At 42.5% G+C, this 19,018-nt stretch overlaps 1 protein-coding gene across 2 annotated transcripts; it reads left to right on the top strand.

Moving 5' to 3' along the window:
• Window positions 1-866: 866 nt before the first annotated feature.
• Window positions 867-18,314, top strand: LOC106565352 (POZ (BTB) and AT hook-containing zinc finger 1). Of its 2 annotated transcripts, none has more exons than XM_045691552.1 (4): window positions 867-2,453; window positions 2,628-2,691; window positions 3,799-3,970; window positions 5,844-7,447. In XM_045691552.1, the coding sequence occupies exons 1-4, from the start codon at window positions 1,234-1,236 to the stop codon at window positions 6,245-6,247; spliced, it is 1,860 nt and encodes a 619-aa protein (XP_045547508.1). In that variant the 5' UTR covers window positions 867-1,233; the 3' UTR covers window positions 6,248-7,447. The 2 variants fall into 2 exon arrangements, with proteins under 2 accessions (XP_045547508.1, XP_013987833.1); XM_014132358.2 differs by lacking the exon at window positions 5,844-7,447 and adding an exon at window positions 14,836-18,314 and having other exon boundaries at window positions 874-2,453.
• The last annotated feature ends 704 nt before the right edge of the window (window positions 18,315-19,018 follow it).

Genomic DNA, 19,018 nt, shown 5'->3' with positions numbered 1-19,018 from the left:
AAAATGCAGGAGAACGTGTGAATACTGCATATTTGGAACAATGAGCGGCTAAGACCGATACAATGTCACAATAACTAAATCAGGCAATGATAATCTCACTTACATGCATATTCTGTTAACGCATACCCAAATGTTGACTCATCCTACAGTATACTCATTTGTGGGCCAAGCATAAGTTGGAGGAAAAACATCTGCCTGTTTAAAAAAAATGCTTGCCATTTATTCTTAGAACATGTCATTGGCTGAGCTTGCCAATCAGGTTTACTTGGGTGAATATTATCACAGGTACACACTCACCATTCTGTTATGGTATGCCCACATCATTCCAACACACAAGCTCCGTAAGTTTTCATTCCACATTTAAATGATCACTCGTAATTAATTATAGGTCATATTTCATTGGACCCACTGGACAGTTTAAGGGAAGCAGACTTGTCTTTTTGTAGGGGGGTCCCAATCTTACTGAATGTCATGGTTTGTTTACCTTTCTGTTTTTGGGGTGGCAACTGACGATAAACATGGAATTTTACATTTCAAATTGAGTTTCGGTTCTCAATTTCTTTGCCTTACTGCCATGAGCTGGCTATTTGCATATGCGAGTAGCGCCTTTAAATTGGGCAATTCTCCAAAGGCATCTGCAATGTGTGAATGGCAGCAAGCCAAACACATGTGTTATAGACTAATGTTTAGTGTCAGAATTGGATGGGTCATAAATATTGCCGCATCAAAGTTATGGTTGGAGTCGCCTGTATAGTTCAACTTTATCAAGGTTTTTTATTCTAACATGCGCACGGTCGCACCCTTTTTGTTCTGAAAGCTAGACGGTCAGCCTTTTCTCAGCGGCGCTGGGGGGAGGGGGCTTGTTGGAGGAAAAAAAAGATGAAAGGAGAAACCAGGAAGAGGAATATTATGAATGTACTTGACAACTTCAACCCAACACCTCTTGTAGCCTAAATGGCTGTACTATCAGAAGAATACCTTTTACATGAGAAACGCATACTTTGTCGAGTATCTAAAAGCGACGCGAAAATATCGAACGATAACCCCCCCCCCCAGTTTGAAACGGAAAAGGTTAAAGTTCACAGGAAGCTGGGGGGCTGCCATTTTTCCCTGCTAACATTTTAGATGCTGAACAGAGGGAAGGGTGGTCGTCGTGTTTTTTATTTAATTTACCCCGACTATTGAGCTTTATACACTATTTGTTTCGCCACCCCTAGTCGCAAACCTAAATTGATGTTGAATGAATTCGGCATGGAGAGAATAGCGGAGCAGTCGTGGAATTCTTCATACACCTATCAGGTGAGCAATCATAGCGCGGAGATGCTACACAACCTCAACATTCAGAGGAAAGATGGAGGCAGGTTTTGCGATGTGATCTTGCGCGTTGGCGAAGAGAGCTTCCCTGCCCACAAGGCGGTACTGGCGGCGTGCAGCGAGTACTTCGAGTCCGTTTTTGGTTGTCAAACGGAGGGCGACGGGGAGGCAAAAGAACTCGAGATGCATACGATAAGCCCCAAAGTTTTTAAAGACATTTTGGACTTTGTCTACACCTCTAGGATTGTGGTACGATTGGAATGTTTCCCCGAGTTGATGACAGCTGCTAAGTTTCTGTTAATGCGTTCTGTCATCGAGATATGCCAAGAAGTAATCAAACAGTCCAATGTACAAATCCTTGTACCACCCTCTCGAGGAGGTGACGTCAGTTTGTTCCGTGCCACGGGGGGCTCTGAATTGGGTTTCAAATTAGCCGTAGACATGTCAAATGGGAATGGCTTGTTGGAAAATAGCAACAATGGGCACACACATAATGTGGACGGAAGTCATGCCAATGACACTGTCGTGTCGGATAGCAGCTCCCAGTCCGCTATTCCAGTCCTGCAGCCCGTGTCTCCATCAGAGAAGACGGGCAACCCGTTCCAAGAAGAGGGATCTCCGGGTTCTAAGAGAGGCAGGGGGCGACCAAAGAAAGCGACAGCCATAGAGCATATACATTATAACCACAGCACCTCTGACGTTAAAGACATTGAGCAGCTATTTCCTTGTGGAATATGTGGCAAAGCATTTACAGAGGCTGTGCGGTTGAGAAATCACGAAGCGCAGCATGGAGCGTCCAGCCATGGCGCGAGTAGCGGAGGCGGCCCTACCTTGATAACGCACTCTGGTCAGCCCGGTCTGTTGGAGAATGGCATGCCCTTGCATGGAACAGTAGATATCAGCCGTAAACGAGAGAGGACGAGACGTCACGTTGGCTGTGACATTTGTGGAAAGGTGTTCCGGGATGTCTACCACCTGAACCGACACAAATTGTCTCATTCCGGGGAAAAGCCATATGCTTGCCATGTCTGTGGCCTGCGATTCAAGCGGAAGGATAGGATGTCATACCATGTGCGGTCACACGATGGATCTGTGGGCAAACCTTACGTCTGTCAAAGCTGTGGAAAGGGGTTTTCAAGGTGAGCTATGGACAGTTATTATGGTAGACCTACATTACCATCACGACTTCCAGGGGCATTCCCTATTCTAAACATTCTGTGTTGAGGGAAAATATAAACAAATGGTCTTCTTACTCAGAACCATTCTTGTACTGTCTGCATCTGTCTCAACATGCCTATGTTTGTTTTATTCAGGCCAGACCATCTGAATGGACACATCAAGCAGGTTCACACAACAGAGAGACCCCATAAGTGTCAGGTGAGACAATGGTAACAACTGGATTCTCTTAGGAGAGTTGATGTGGATGCAATATTTGTCACAATGAATGAACAACACTTCAAATCGGTCAGTGTGGTACTTACTTGTTTTAATGATTGAATTGTCATTTGAATATGGTTACTCAATGACAATCCAAACAAATATAATAGTTTGTTTAAAACGTTTACGTGCTTTGCAAAATGAACGATTTCTCTAATAATCCAGTTTACATGGACTCATCTGAAATCAGGCTACCTGATGGGACTGAAATAAATGGTGAAAATCGCCACTCAAATAAACATTCTACCAATGTACCATGTTCTTTTTGCCAATACTATTTGATTCTGAGTTGAGACATACAAAGTTTTTATGTGAACTTTTTTTAAGTTGCTTACATTCAGTTTTGTTTTACTCACTTGACTAGGGAAAGGGGGTACCTAGTCAGTTGTACAACTGAATGCCTTCAACTGAAATGGGTCTTCCGCATTTAACCCAACCCCTCTGAATCAGATAGGTGCGGGGGGCTGCCTTAATCAACATAATTTACAAAATAGCCTCCAACACTCTACTCAGCAAATTGGATGTAGTCTATCATAGTGCCATCCGTTTTGTCACCAAAGCCCCATATACTACCCACCACTGCAACCTGTATGCCCTCGTTAGCTGGCCCTCGCTTCATATTCGTCGGCAAGCTTACAGATCCATAAAAGCTATTTCTATGTTTCCCGTTCTTAAGTTTAGTGTTTTTCATCTTTTACTTTCGGTTTTCTACGCTGAAAGTACTATATTTTGGTTTATGGAAAATATATTTCACAGTGGTTTAGATACTACCATGACTCTCTACACAGTACTTGCATGTTTTGTCACATAAACTAAAAACAAGGACTGAATTTTGGCAACCAGGAAATGGCAGAGCTATTTTTGCATCGTGCATCTTTAAAATAAGCAGAGTAAAGTGTTTGACTATTGCCATATTCGGCCTACTGCCATAATCAGTTAAATATGGAATTATTTGGTTGCATGTAAACTTACTCATTCTTGTTGAATACTGTTTCTGTACGTAACTTATGAGGGCATGCTCTTTACCTGTATTTTCCTCCTCTTCAGATTTGTAATGCCTCCTTTGCTACGAGAGATCGTCTGCGGTCCCACCTGGCTTGCCACGAGGACAAGATCCCGTGCCAGGTATGTGGGAAGTACCTCCGGGCAGCGTACATGACCGACCACCTCAAGAAACACAGTGAAGGACCTCACAACTACTGTAGCATATGCAACAAAGGTAACCTCAAGGCCTAGTGTGCAGCAGCATCTCCTCATACCTGTCAGGAGAATCAGGATGGCAGCTTCTGTTCTATGACTGCATTCTTGTTTCTTAGATTTGTATGTTTTTTTTCTTGTTAACCTGCCTCTCTTCCAGAATGGTATTTCCATCTTGCCACAATGATGATCTACCAATATTTTTGCTATTCAAATCTAATAATGTAGTAACTACCTCAGCTGGTGCAAAGAATTTGGGTTGCTTTCTACATGTGTGACCTAGGTAGTACATACAGTGGGGTCTGAAATAATTTACACTTTTGATAAAGATAAGCAAAAATGACCATATAAAATAAATAGTTCAAAAACGGAGCTATATTGTATGCTCCAAAAAAATGGGAAATTATTTTATACTAAAACAATTGCTGAAAGAAAGAGATTTTGTTTAACAAGTAATATGTTTTTTTTCTCAAAAAGGTAGGTGTAAAAATTGACACCCCTGTTTTCAAAACCTCACCTCAGCCTTTTTCTAAAATGTTTTATGAGTTGGAGAACACATTGGGAGGGGTCTTAGACCATTCCTCCATACAGAATCCTTCCAGATCCTTGGTATCCTTCATCTGCACTTATGGACTGCCCTCTTTAATTCAAACCACAGGTTTTCAATGGGTTTCACATCCATAGACTTGAGATGACCATTGTAAAATGCATATTTTGTGGCCAATTAACAATTTTCTTTGTGGATTTTCATATGATCCACTTGCGGCCAAGTTTCAGCCTCCTGCCAGAGACAACCAGGTTTTTGGCTAAAATGTCCTGGTACTGGGTAAAGTTCATGATCCCGTTGACCTTAACAAGGGCCCCAGGACCAGTGGAAGCAATATATCCCATTAACATGAAAGCTCCACCACCATATTTTACAGTAGGTATGGGGTTCTCTTCGAGCAATTGAATGTATAAAATAATATAATTTCCCTTTTTTTTTGGCACATACAATATAGCTCAGTAATTTAAATTATTTATTTTATGCAGTAATTTTTCCTGATCTTTATCAAAGGGTGTCAATAATCTCAGACCCACTGCACAATGCTAGTGCATCAGTCATGGGCTGGCAGCCACCATGGTAGCTTCTTGTTTGTTGGTGTCCTCTGAACATTCTCTTGCTGCCATTCCAATTTACTCTCTTGTACTGTCGGTACGTTAATGCAACACAGGTCTCATTAATGTAATAAAGTAATTGATGGTTAATGTTTTGTCCAAAATGGAGCCGTCAGCTGCTCCTAGCGAACAGTGCCATTGTTTTATTTGAGAGAGGCTTGATTTCATATGTTCAGGTTTCAAGACTTGTCTGGCTTACCTGATTGTGTGTACTACTATAGATTATTTCTGCCCCCCCCCCCCGTGCAGTTTAGGGTCTGAGATTTTGCCCCAACATACTATATTGGGCTTCTTTTGTCTTGATTTACCTTGCTTCGTTTGTCTTGATTTACCTGGCTAGAGATGGTGTCATTCTTGTGGTAAGCCTAATAGCTTAGATAAGAGAGAAGTGGTTGTATATTTTTTGACTCTTGCTTGAGGTTACCCTTCCTTTTGCAGGTTCACATTCTCCCTTGCCTTTTGAAGTTAGATGCGCTTCATATTTCTTTTTGAGGGGTTGTTACATCATCTAAAACCTCAGCTCAGTTCAACAAAATCATATTATCCCTGGTACCAGCTCTTATGCTTGTCTGCATGAAAATATAAAACAGTTTCACGAAAGGTGGACGTGGGAACAAGTTTTTGTTGTAGTCCAACAGTCATCTTTGGGTACATGACAACAGGGAGCATCCATTCTCTCCCAGCTGGATGTGTAGTGCCACTGCCCTTTTGTTCTGTGTTCTTCTCCTGGTCTCCAGGTTTCTCCACTGCATCCTACCTTAAGGTGCACGTAAAAACGCACCACGGCTCGCCATTGCTCCCCGCTACCGCCCCAGCACACGGTGCCTTCCCCGAGCCGCAGAACCACGGCGGCACCCCCTACCACACGGGACGCCAGTGCGCAGTGGAAGGCAAGCGGCCGCCCACCCTGCTCCGCTCCACCTTGCCCCCCCCAGCATATGTCTCTTTATTGCTTTGTATTGGTCATAATCTGCTCTGCTGCTGCTTGTGGGGAAAACATGCTCTATCTGTCTTTTTAAAGCCTGACCAAAAACACAAGCATACACAAACACATACGCACATAAAATATATAGGCATGCTTGCCTATGCAGTAATGCTAACACCAAAGGATCTATCCGCTCTCTGCGCCTCCATCAGCTAACGGTAGGGACACTGTCTTCAGAAGAAGCGCCATACTTACAAGCTGGCTGATATTGCTGTCCTGGCTGATTTTGTGTATAGGGTTGTTCTGTATTAATGCACTTATTGACTGCACCCCATTTGATTTGAACGAAACCTTCAAAACATGTTAGCCCATAGTGGACAACCATGTCTTCATCATTGAAAAAGATAAACGGTTGAGTTTGATATGATTTGAAAGTGTACTAACAGGGTTGTTAAACTGTTTGTGCCATTTTTTTTTATTATTGTCAATTATCTCAAAGGCGTAAACATATGTTGTAACTTAGGCTAGAGGTCTTCTTTGTTCCAAAAAGTTGGACCCAGACCCGAGAACAATCAGACTCGAACACGAATGGACCTGAACACAGCCAGACCTAGACTCTACCCGTACCCTAACGGGTTTGGATTTAGACTAGACCCGAGTGACAAAAAAAGTATGTTTATCAGCCAAGTTGCTCTTCCAGTTAACTAATAGGTCTTTATATGTTGGCTAGGCCTTCTATAAGTTAATGCATTCACCTTATTAGCATAAAATAAATATGCTATAGAATGGATGGGCAACTTTAATGGGGGTGGTGGCCACAAAACAAATCTGCAAATATCATTAGGGGTCACAGTGGCTCGCAGGTCAGCATAACCACATCCATGCCTACACAGAGCTGGCCCTAGCCTCTTGAAAGCGGAGAGAAAATTGAAGTTTTAGAGTTAGTTTCCTGAAATTCTACAGAATGTTCTATGGGGCGCAGAGAAAATGTTGCAGTTTTAAACAAAGTTTGCTGTAAATCTACATTTACCCATGAGGTGGAGAGACGATTTAGCATTTATTTTATCTAATTTCATGCAATTCTACTTATTTTGCCATGGGACAAAAAAATATAAAAAATTGAAGTTCATAGCTAATTTTCTGCAATTCTACACATTTTGCCATAGGGTAAGATAAATGTTAGCAGTTTTTAATATGATATCTGAGTGAGGGTGACTAACAAAATCAATGGGGATCCCCCGGGCGGTAATTCGACCATGATTACTCCACGTTGCACCTTATGTATTCTACTATTCTAACTCTCAACTGTAAGATCCCGACTGAGTTCCTCCCTCCAAGATATATATACATACATACATACATACATACATACATACACAGTACCAGTCAAAAGTTTGGACACACATTCTCTTTTCACGGTTTTTCTTAATTTTTACTTTTTTCTACATTGTAGAATAATAGTCAAGACACTGAAATAACACGTATGGAATCATGTAGTAACCAAAAGTGTTAAACAAATAAATAAATAAATTATATTTGAGATTCTTCAAAGGAGCCACAGTTTTGCACACTCTTGGCATTTTCTCAACCAGCTTTATGAGGAATTATTTTCCAACAGTCTTGAAGGAGTTCCCACATATGCTGAGCACTTGCCAAGAGTCTGCTTTTCCTTCACTCTGCGGTCAAGCTAAAATATATTTTGGTATGTTTAGCACTTTTTTGAGTACTACATGATTCTTTGTGTTATTTCATAGTTTTGACGTATTCACTATTATTCTACAATGTAGAAAATGGTAAAAATAAAGAAAAACCCTTGAATGAGTAGACGTGTCCATACTTTTGACTGGTACTGTATATATGTACTATATATATGTGTGTGTGTGTTGTGTGTATATATCTTTATCTTTTGGGGGGGGGGGGAATTGATCCTCGGCCCTACAAAAGTTGCTCATCGGTGTGCTATAGGCTATGCAGAGCTGTGGTCAGGTCCTCTCTGGTCTATCACCTGTAGTTATATAGACCCAATGACAATGAAACAGGACCCGACCTGGACCCAAGGGAATAGTTAGAATTTTGGACCTGGACCCTCTCGGGTATCCGGTTCAGGTTGACCCATGAAGACCTCAAGCTTAGACCCTATTTTACATCACCTGAGGTGTTTGTTGTGCCCGTCATCGGTTGAGACACCGCATACTCTTGAATACAGGGTGGGTGTCATTTCAATCATAGAAATATAATTCATAGAATGGACCTATCCCTTCAGACCACTGCAATTTAGCTGGAACACCATTGAAACATTAACTTCCGATTACTACAGAATGATGGCGGCTGGTCCACCCACCGTCATATACCAATTTGATTGTCTATTCTATTATGCATATTTCTAGTTCAATAGGTTTCCTATGGAATATTGACAGTTTAATTTAAAACAGTGTATGTTCCCACTCAATCCGACATTGTCTGATTTCCATCTTTGTGGTTCCATTTGAGAAAGTTGAAATTTAAATTGTATTCACATTTTAGTACATTTATCAGCCAAAACATGACACCCAGCCTGTATGCTGTGTCTCAACGATGGTGAGCACAACGCAAACATTTTAAATAGGGTGCTCTTCTGCATGGCTTTATGGCGAAGAGAGGATAAGGAAAGTGAGAAGTAGAATGGGGAACTTCACGTTTAGATTTTTACTAAACATAGATTATGTGAATTAATCTTTTAATAAGGATAACTTTGCTCAATAAGTTAGAATTTGTATAGGCCTATTTCTTGAAGTAAAAGGATGACTTAATCAAGGTGAAAGGAACATTTTAAATTGTAGCCTTTGGTGTCTTTTTTGAATGGGTCACTGCCACCCAGTGGTACATTTTTGGACACTGCAGTATCTACAACAAAGAAGTGTATGTATGCCACCCCATTTTCCAAGTCAAGGCTCAGACATATAGACTGTTAAGCCCAATAGCCTTAGTGCCACACCCATCTGTCCCTGTTCAGCATGGCAATGTGAACTCTGTCTGAAAACGCTGTTTGTCGCTTGCTGTCATCTCCATCGCCTTGTGGCCATTGGTCAAACAATGCACTAATGTTGTTGCATGTCTATTGAGTCATACTGTGCAATGTTCCTCTGGATTCAATGGAGCTTTTTTCAACTATATTATTGCCATTGCAACCAGCAGCAGCCTATGGATTTGGCTGTACAGTACGTCCGACTCCGAGAGAGAGCCAAAGCAGTGTGGAGAGAAGTTTAGATGCTGTGCAAAAACCTGTTTTCTGGTTGTAGAAATGGGCTTCCTAGTGATCACCTATCTCCAATCTAAAATCGATGAAATAATGTGGCAGAATGCCAGAATTCAAAATCTATTGACCAACTGCTTTTATTTAGAGTAAAGAACTGTAGAATGCCACTGCCTTGGATGTGCCATTGTAGTGTGACTCTGATCATGACAGATTTCATAGCATCTTCATTCAGCACCATTGGTCAACTGTTTTGGCCTGATTGGCATGAGATGAGGGGCCTGTGCTGCAGACAGAACCCTGTTCGAGGCTCTAGGAGTGAGTAGTAGGGTTAAAGCGAGCTGGAGGAGCTGATAAGAGTATGGATTGAAGAATAGAAAAATGCTTCATGAAGATAAAACATATTTTATAAAGGAAATAGAAACAAATAGCATAAAGAATAGCTGTAAACTTCCTAAAGGAAAAATGTATTTTACAGAGAATAAATACCATTGCAAACACTCAAGTCTGCTGGCTTGGCAAGTAATACAGGAAAAAGTTTCATTCACTGGACAAAGTAAAACTACTAAGTGCAAGACTTAGTAAGGTCTGGATAACATTCGGACTACGTTGACTGTATGGTTTCCTCTGGCCTTGTCTGTTGTCTCTGCTGTCCCCACTCTACTTTCTGTTGGTGGCCTGGTGTTTGTCTGTCGGTGGTGTAGACCTGTGCGCCAGTCGCCGGCTGCTGGTCACCTTTCAAGAGGCAGAGGGTCACTGCTTTCTCCCCCAGCCCGGCCCCCCCTTCCTGGGCCTGCAGCCCGAGCTGCTACTGGGGAAACCAGGGCCTGGGGGGGCTCCGTATTTCTGGGAATGCTCTGCCGGCCCGCCTGGGTTCCAACCCCTCCACGGGCCTCTGCCAGGTCAGTACGGGCCAGCCGGAGGGTGGGGGCTGGGCCGGGCCTGGGCACTAACAAGGCCCACTGATTGGACGGGTAACAAGGGTTCCACTGTAAAGGGTTGGTTGGATGAGGAGATTCCAACCTCTATGGCTGCATGGGTATAAAGAGTCAAGGAAATTTGGTTGACGGGATGCATGAGCAAAAGGTTTCCTGGAAATAAGCGCTAGAAGTTAGCGGATGTGGAGACATGAGATGTCGCAGGAGTAGTTCCGATGTGGTTTTGGTATCGTGAAAGAAACTGATACAATAGACTATTTCAGGGATGGGCAACTGGTGGGCCCCACTTTTGTAGGCCCTTTTTTTAGGAACTCACTCGGGGACTCAACTTTCTGTTGAGTTAGAATAATTGAAAACACACGGTACAATTTCAAAATTTGGTTTTGCATCAGCAGTTTCTCTTATGTCAGTCACTGACAGTCACTCAATTAACCCATGTCAGCAAACATTTTTTGGATTGGTAAGTTACTCTAGCCAGCGATCTAAACTTGAAGTAATCATGGTCGAATTACCGACCGGGGATGCCCCATATATATATATTTTTTTTAGTCTCTCAGATATCATATAAAAAAAATGCAAACATTTCACTCCACCCTATGGCAATGTGTAGAACTGCAGGAAATCCACAGTAAAACTGGTAATTTATTTATCTGCCCCATGGCAAAATGAGTAGAATTACATTAAATCTGTTACAAAATTGAAAAATCTTCTCTCCGCCCCATGGCAAAATGTGTAGAATGCAGCAAATTGCTTTAAAACTGCTGCATTTTCTCTACGCCCCATGGCAAAAATGTGTAGAATTGCAGGAAATGAACTCTAAAACGTAATTTGTTTCTCTCCACTGTCAAGAGGGGGATGCTAAAATGTTTTGCTCGCAAGGTGGGGGAGGGAAACAACATTTCACTTAGGGCCTCCCACACATGACTGCATGTGTGGGTATGGATGTGGATACGCAGACCTGCGAGCCACTGCTGCTCCCTCATAATGAGTTCATTTTTTTTGTTGCTCCCACCCCCATCAAAATTGCCTAAACCTGGCCTTTTTCATATCAGATATTCTGGGCTGATATTGTACAGTGTTCAATCAGAGCTAAAATAATCTGCCATGGCTTGCTACCAATAAACACTTGTTTCCAGGTGAAAATCTTAAGGGTAAGGAAATGCCAAAAAAGCAGTTGTGTAGAATTGCGTTTTTTTTGCCTGAAACTCACAAGGAAGAAACAGACTTTTTGCTCTCAATGAAAGCATATTATCTATTGGGTAAAGGAATGAAACTGCGGAATGTCTGCTTACCGCATAATCTGAACAAATGTGCCCTCTGTTCCTATAAGTATATTATTCGCTAACGTTCAGTCCCTGGAAAATAAAGTAGACGAGCTCAGGTTGAGGAGCTCCTTCCAGAGAATAATGGCTCTCTCTCCGAATATGTGCAAACTGGAAACCGCATATCATAAGAGCTGCATTTATTGTAGTTCGGGATTTAATAAAGGAAATTTGAGGAAAAAGCTACTGAAATTCTATCAACACATCTGCTATGCTAGATGCCCAACACAGACCCTGGATCATTGCTACTCTCCCTTCCGGGACTGCCGTCCTCCACCCTTCCTTTGGCAAATCAGATCACGCCTCCATTCTGCTCCTTCCCACCTATAGGCAGAAACTTAAACAGAAAGCTCCCATGATAAGGACTGTTCAACGTTGGTCTGACCAATCGGAATCTATGCTTTAAGATTGTTTTGATCACGTGGACTGGGAAATGTACTGGGTCGTCTCTGAAAATAGTATTGACGTATACACTGACTCTGTGACTGAGTTCATCATGGAGTGCATAGAGGATGTTGTTCCCACTGTGACGATATAGAACTTATCCAAACCAAAAACTATGGGCAGAGGGCTGCATTCACGCAAAACTGAAATCCAGAACCACTGCATTTAACCATGGTAAGATGACTGGGAACATAAACGTCTACAAACAGACCAGCTACGACCTCTGTAAGGCAAACGAGGCAAAACGATAGTACAGGGACAAAGTGGAGTCGCAATTCAACAGCTCAGACACGAGACATATGTGGCAGAGACTCCAGACAATCACGAATTATAAAGGGAAAACCAGCCATGTCGTCGACACCTTGTTCCCTGATTAAGCTAAAGACTTTCTTTACCCGCTTCGATGAAAACAACATTGAGACGCGGGCCCCCAACGCTCACAAGGACTGTGTGCTCTCATTCTCCATGGCCGACGTAAGTCTTTTAACCGTGTTAAATGTGCAATATGCAGAAATCGATCCGCCTTTTCCTGGTTGCAAAAATTCTAATTGTTCGCCTAATTTCAGTTTGTGACAAAACAAGCAATGCGTAGTGTAGAGAGTCATTGTACTATCTAAACCACTGCGACATATCTTTTCAATAACCAAAAATAATGTATTTTCAGCCGATTTGAAGCTGGTGTACAAATCCAAAAGTAAAAGACGCAAAAACAGAACTTAAGAACGGGAAGCCAAGAAATAGAGCACATAGAACCGATCTACCGCTTTTTAGACTTGCTGTCATTGTGAATGACAGATCTATACCTTAGATTTCTATTTGAATTTGGTCGGGTTGCCCAAAAAGTTACATATTGCCGCTTTAACCCCAAGCCGCGTCCACAGAGCATGGGCAGACCAGCTGGCTGGAGTCTTTACGGACATATTCAATCTCTCCATATTCCAGTCTGTTGTCCCCACTTGCTTTAAGATGTCTATTGTTCCTGTACCCAAGAAAGCGAAGGTAACTGAACTAAATGACTTTCGGCCCATAGCACTCACTTCTGTCTCATGATGAAGTGCTTTGAGAGGCAAGTTAAGGGCCATATCACTTCCACCTTACACAACACCTTAGACCCAGTACAATTGACATATTGCCCAAACAGATCCACGGACAGTGCATTCGCCATTGCCTTATCCCACCTGGACAAGAGAAATTCCTATGTAAGAATGCTGTTCATCGGCTACAGCTCAGCTTTCAACACCATAGTGCCCTCCAAGCTCATCACTAAGCTCAGGGCCCTGGGTCTGAACCCCTCCCTGTGCAACTGAGTCCTGGACTTCCTGACGAGCCGACCCCAAGTGGTGAAAGTAGGCAATAACACCTCTGCCACCCTGATCCTCAACACGGGGCCCCACAGGGGTGAGTGCTCCGCCCCCTCCTGTACTCCCTGTTCACCCATGACTGCATGGCCATGCAAGTCTCCAACTCAATGAAGTTTGCTGACGACATGACAGTGGTAGGCCTGATTACCAACAATGATAAGACAGCCTAAAGGGAGTAGGTGAGATCCCTGGCGGAGTGGTGCCAAGAAAATAACCTCTCCCTCAGCGTCAACAAAACGAAGGAGCTGATCGTGGACTACAGGAGACCGCAGTGATAGCACGCCCCCATACACATCGATGGGGCCGCAGTGGAGAGAGTCAAAAGCTTCAAGTTCCCCGGTGTGCATTTCACTGACAACCTAAAATGGTCCCTTCACACAGACAGCGTGGTGAACAAGGTGTAAGAGCACCTCTTCAACCTCAGGAGGCTGATAAAAGTCGGCTTAGCCCCTAAGACCCTCACAAACTTATACAGATGCACCATTGAAGCATCCTGTCGGGCTGTATCACCGCCTGGTACGGCAATTGCACCGTCCGCAACTGCAGGGCTCTCTAGACAGTGGTGTGTGCGGTCAGCCCAACTTATCACCGGGGGCACACTGCCTGCCTTCCAGGACATCTAAAGCACCTGGTGTCTAAGGAAGGCCAAGATAATCACCAAGGACCTCAGCCACCCGAGCCACGTCCTGTTCATCCTGCTACCATCTAGAAAGAGGAGAACGTACAGGTGTATCAAAGCTGGGACTGAGAGACTGATAGAAGCTGTTTATCTCCAGGCCATCAGACTGTTGAACAGTCGCCACTAGCCGGCCTCCGCCCAGTACCCTGCCCTGAACCTTAGTCAGTGTTCTAGCCGGCTACCATCCGGTACTCTACCCTGCACCTTAGAGACTGCTACCGTGGTCACTTTTTAATAATGTTTACATACTGTTTTACCCACTTTATATGTATATAGTGTATTCTAGCCATGGCTCAGCCGATATAACTTGTTTTTTTGTATTTATGTGTATATTTATTTTATTATTATTGCTAGGTATTACGGCACAGTAGGAGCTAGAAACACAAGCATTTGGCTGCGGTAACATCTACAAATCTATGTAGGTGACCAATAAACTTTGATTTGATATGAATGACTACCATGTCTTCTAAGAATTGCAGTACAATTCTACTTAAAAGCAAAACTATAAGAATACTACACATGGGAGTAGATGGTTAGTACACAAAGCATTAAATTGTCCTGTTCATGTTTCAGGTGGTGTTGGTGAAGAGCAGTGCTGCCTGGAGGTCTAAATAGCCAGATTTAGTGTTGTGCACATGGCCTAATTTTCATTTTTTTCTCTCTCCCCTTATCCTTCCCCTACTTCCTGACTCTCCCTGTGTCCTTCCCCTCTCCCCAACCCACTCTATACTCTCCCCATCCCCACCCACCATCTCTCCCACCCCACCAACTCTCCCAACTCCCACCTCCCCCCGTCCCTGTCCCTCTCCACCTTTGTCTTTACCTCAGACGGGCAAGAGAATGCTGGGAAATGCCCCCATCAGGCAGAATCTGAGGGAGACGAGCCGTCTTTCAGGGAGCTGTCCAATGGCGACGAGATGAAATCTCCGCATAAGTCCGAGGGGGAGGAGCTTGGGTCTCCGACACCATTCGCCTGCAACGGAGCCTCTGCTGGTACTGGGGCTGTGCAGGGGTCGCCACCAGGTGGCGCTAAAGCCAAGACCAGCCAGGACTCTCCAGAGAAAAAGTTCCCCTGCAGCGAGTGCACCCAGACCTTCCGAACAAAATCCTACCTCAACAAGCACGTGAACAGAGTGCATCATCATGGGGTCCAGAAGAGTGCAGGGTCGGGGTCAGGTCTGGGGGAGCTGGGTCCTTCGCTGGGCTCGCCCTTCTCTCCACAACAGAACATGTCTCTGCTGGAGTCGTTTGGCTTCCAGATTGTCCAGTCTGCCTTTGCCTCATCGCTGGTGGACTCTGAGGCAGGGCATAGTGGGATGGAGCCAGGGGGGAAGTGACCCGTAGGTCTGAGGGAAGGTGGGGGGGAAAGTGAACCTAGATTTGTGGGGGAAATGAGGGAACGTTGCCCCTAGGTCTGTTCAGCCTATCAGATGGAAGGGAATGACGTTGTCTTTAGACTACTTTGCTGTTCATGGCATCATCTCTCACTGTTGTTTATCACCTTCTGTTACCTTTCTGTGTCATGGACCTCGCTATTACTATCAATATAAATGTTTTCTTCCATTTCATAGCAATATATAAAATGTATATAAACATTAAGCAACTTCAAAAGCTTTTTTGAATCTGCTGTCTGTCTTTGAAGTCTACGTCTATCATGTTTTTGTTTTTATTGTATTTGTATTGTTTATGACATAACCATCCGCTTATGATCCATTACCAAACACACGCACATATAAGAAACATATATTTGTCAATGCTGTTATTGTTGTTATTGTGTCTGGTCCAGAGTTTTTTCTCAATCAAAATGGGGCTTAGGTGGTGGATGTGGCAGTGGGCGTGGCCATGGCACAGTCGCCGACCAAACATTTTAGAGGCCCGATTGGGCACCGAGGAGACAGTTTCCTGCAGTTTCACCAAGCTAGTTTCTTGCAGTTCCACACATTTTATCATGGGGCTGGGGGGGGGGAATTTCCTGCGTTTGTACACACTTTACCATGGCTTATGCGCGTTATTATGCTAGCTGAGTGACTCAAACATTAAAACAAAATCAATGTGGGGCCCCATGCCATGACAATTTTTTACAAATATTTTATATTCTCCCTGACTGTCTAGTTTTGTTTCATTTAGATCCAAAGAGGATCTGTTTGAAAAATAAATATGCCTAGGTCCATTATCTTTTCAACATACGTTATATCTGGTTTTAGCCGTTTACACTGAAAACGTTTTCACTGTTTGGACTTAGGCGGCCCGGCCAAGACTTTTCTATGCAGAAAAAACCCTGAGGTCCTAGTCATATTGGTAATCTATGGGTTAGTACATATGTTGACTGGGTCATTTTGAAATGCTTTGTTATCTACATGGTTTTTACAGCTGCAATGACACCTAACCCAAGGTTCCCCCTTACTTCAGACAGAGCCTCTGATGGGAAGAGGCTGCAGATGGACATCTAGTCCAACTCTGAATATAAAGGAAAGGGGGATACCTCGTCAGTTGTACGACTGAATGCATTCAACTGAATATAATCAGTCAAATCTACCAGTTTCTGCAGGGCAAGAATATAACCTTATGCCTCAGTATGGCTGTTACGTTTGAGAAGGTTGTATTCTCTTATTATGACATTTTAAGGAACCGATGTATTTGTTAGTCACATACTTGTGAAATCAGTTCTGGATATTCAACAGGGACCAAGTTCAGGTTTGACTATTAGAAATCGTGAGAAATGTAGAATATATATTTTATTAACTTATTGATTGCCCTGACCGCGTTGTGCACATTTTTTTTTAAAAATAAATCAACGTTTGAGGTGTCAATGTGCTGTGCTGATTTTACTCTTAAGTTATGCTAGATACGGGAGGCCTACTAGGGAGCGACAAAAAGAGTATGTATGCTGAAATGTGTGCGTGCCTGCCTGCGTGCGTGTGTGTGTTTGGTGCTCTGTTATGTGTGCTTTTGTCCTCAGAATGTAATCAACTAGAAGGCTTTTGGTCTATAATTTGTTTCAGATAATTTTGCTCTATTACTTTCAGTACATTCCTGCGTTTATTTATAGTTATATTGTGATTGTAATGAGTGTATATAACTTTCATATATATATATATATATGAAATGCGTATATATATATGTGATCAAACCTAATGATTGATTTTAATAGTTTGTCAATTAATGGGGATCCTGCGTGTGTGTGTGTGTGTATATATATATATATATATATATAAATGTTTTTTTCCTTCCTTGCCAATGATGGAAAGAGGTGTGTAGGTTTTGGTGGTGGTTGTTTGATTTGAAAGGTTTTCCTCACAGTGCACGCCCATGATCTGCTGTGTACTGTTCTGGATATAAATGTTTTTTGAGGGTGTGGATGGTGACGGAGGTTACGCTGTTCACTGTAGACCTGGGTTCAAAAAGTACTCGAAAAGCATTCGCTTGAGTCTGGCTCGAGTGACTGATGTTTTGGTTTGCACTTTTGGGACTCTTCTATTGTGCCAGGCAAGCTAAATCGAATACTATTTGAACCCAGGTCTAGTTCACGGTGCTGTTACCTGGCTCTGGTAGTGTACACACTGCCAGTTTAGTGATACGACCCATGGCTTTGATCAATCAGTCTGTTTAGGTCATATTAAGCTCTTTTTATATCCCCACTGAATAGTGATGCTTTTCACACAGCGAATGGAGTAAAAACTGTTTATAAAGGCCTGTTTTGTGTTATTTATTGGACAAGTGAGAGACGATGCTGTTTAGAAATATGCTCTTATATAATTGGTGGTTGTGGCAACACTTGGGATCGCCCGTACATGCTAATCAAATCATCTGGTGGTATTGTTTTATTTATCTCACCTGTTTTGGTACTTCAATTTATAGATGTTTTTATTGATTGATTGCTTGGATACTTACCTTTGCTGTTTTCTTGTCTTATTCTGTTGGTCTGTTGCAAAGTGCCTTCCCAATACTGATTGTGCACGGCAGTGGATTTGAAACACGAGATAAAAAAAAGGACCTTTCTCTCTAAATGGTAAATCATGCGCAGATTGACTTGCAATGACACTTTTGTACGCATAAAAACATGCACACACAGAAGATGTACATTTGTATATGTATGTTACCTTGGTATTTTATCTCTGTACTCTGCAAGATCGTTGAACTTTAAAAAACATTTGAGTTACATGTTTTGTTATAAAACCTTTGGACATATTTCAATATAAGCATACTTTTCTATAGATGTCTTGTTTTTGTACACTGTTTTTGAGTCTGTCATCTCTGTCTAATTGATACAGAGATGGGGATTCAATAAAGATGTATCTGAAACTGTTCCTGATTGATATCTTTGGTGTGTTTATTATTGTGCGTAAGTTTAGGTTGAGTTCATTTTGATTTCCTCTTGAGCATGACACATGTTTCACTTTAGCCATGCCACTATGACTGGATTCAAACTTTTCATGAGGCCATAAGTAGAAAATAAAGATGTCACTGTGCAGAATAGATTATGAAATGTTCTGCCCCTGAACAAGGCAGTTAACCCACTGTTCCTAGGCCGTCATTGTAAATAAGAATTTGTTCTTAACTTGACTTGCCTAGTTAAATAAATAAAAAGATTAGTCCTGAATAAAACATGGTAGCATAAAGGCTACATCATTGATGACAAACACAATTTTGTCTAATTATATATATATATATATATATATATATATATTTATATAAACGCAACATGTGAAGTGTTGGTCCTATGTTTCATGAGCTGAAATAAAAGATCCCAGAAATGTTCCATACGCACAAAAAGCGTATTTATCTCATTTTGCACACAAATTTGTTTACATCCCTGTTAGTGAGCGTTTATCCTTTGCCAAGATAATCCATCTACCAGACAGGTGTGGCATATCAAGAAGCTGATTAAGCAGCATGATCATTACACTGGTGCCCTGGTGGGGGGGTGGGGGCTGGCTGGTTGGCTGAGGAGTGTTTCTGTCTGTAATAAAGTACTTTTGTGGGGGAAACTAATTCTTGGCTTGGCCTAGCT

This window comes from Salmo salar, chromosome ssa12, assembly GCF_905237065.1.
Source record: "Salmo salar chromosome ssa12, Ssal_v3.1, whole genome shotgun sequence".
Classification (NCBI taxonomy): domain Eukaryota; kingdom Metazoa; phylum Chordata; class Actinopteri; order Salmoniformes; family Salmonidae; genus Salmo; species Salmo salar.
This window is presented reverse-complemented; position numbering and strand designations above follow the sequence as displayed.

Excerpts from the sequence above, each read along its gene's own strand:
- LOC106565352 (XM_014132358.2), top strand. The coding sequence starts at position 1,234 with ATGTTGAATGAATTCGGCATGGAGAGAATAGCGGAGCAGTCGTGGAAT. Across the intron at positions 2,454-2,627 it reads TGTGGAAAGGGGTTTTCAAG|GCCAGACCATCTGAATGGAC; the intron begins GTGAGCTATGGA and ends TGTTTTATTCAG. Across the intron at positions 3,971-14,835 it reads CTGTAGCATATGCAACAAAG|ACGGGCAAGAGAATGCTGGG; the intron begins GTAACCTCAAGG and ends TCTTTACCTCAG.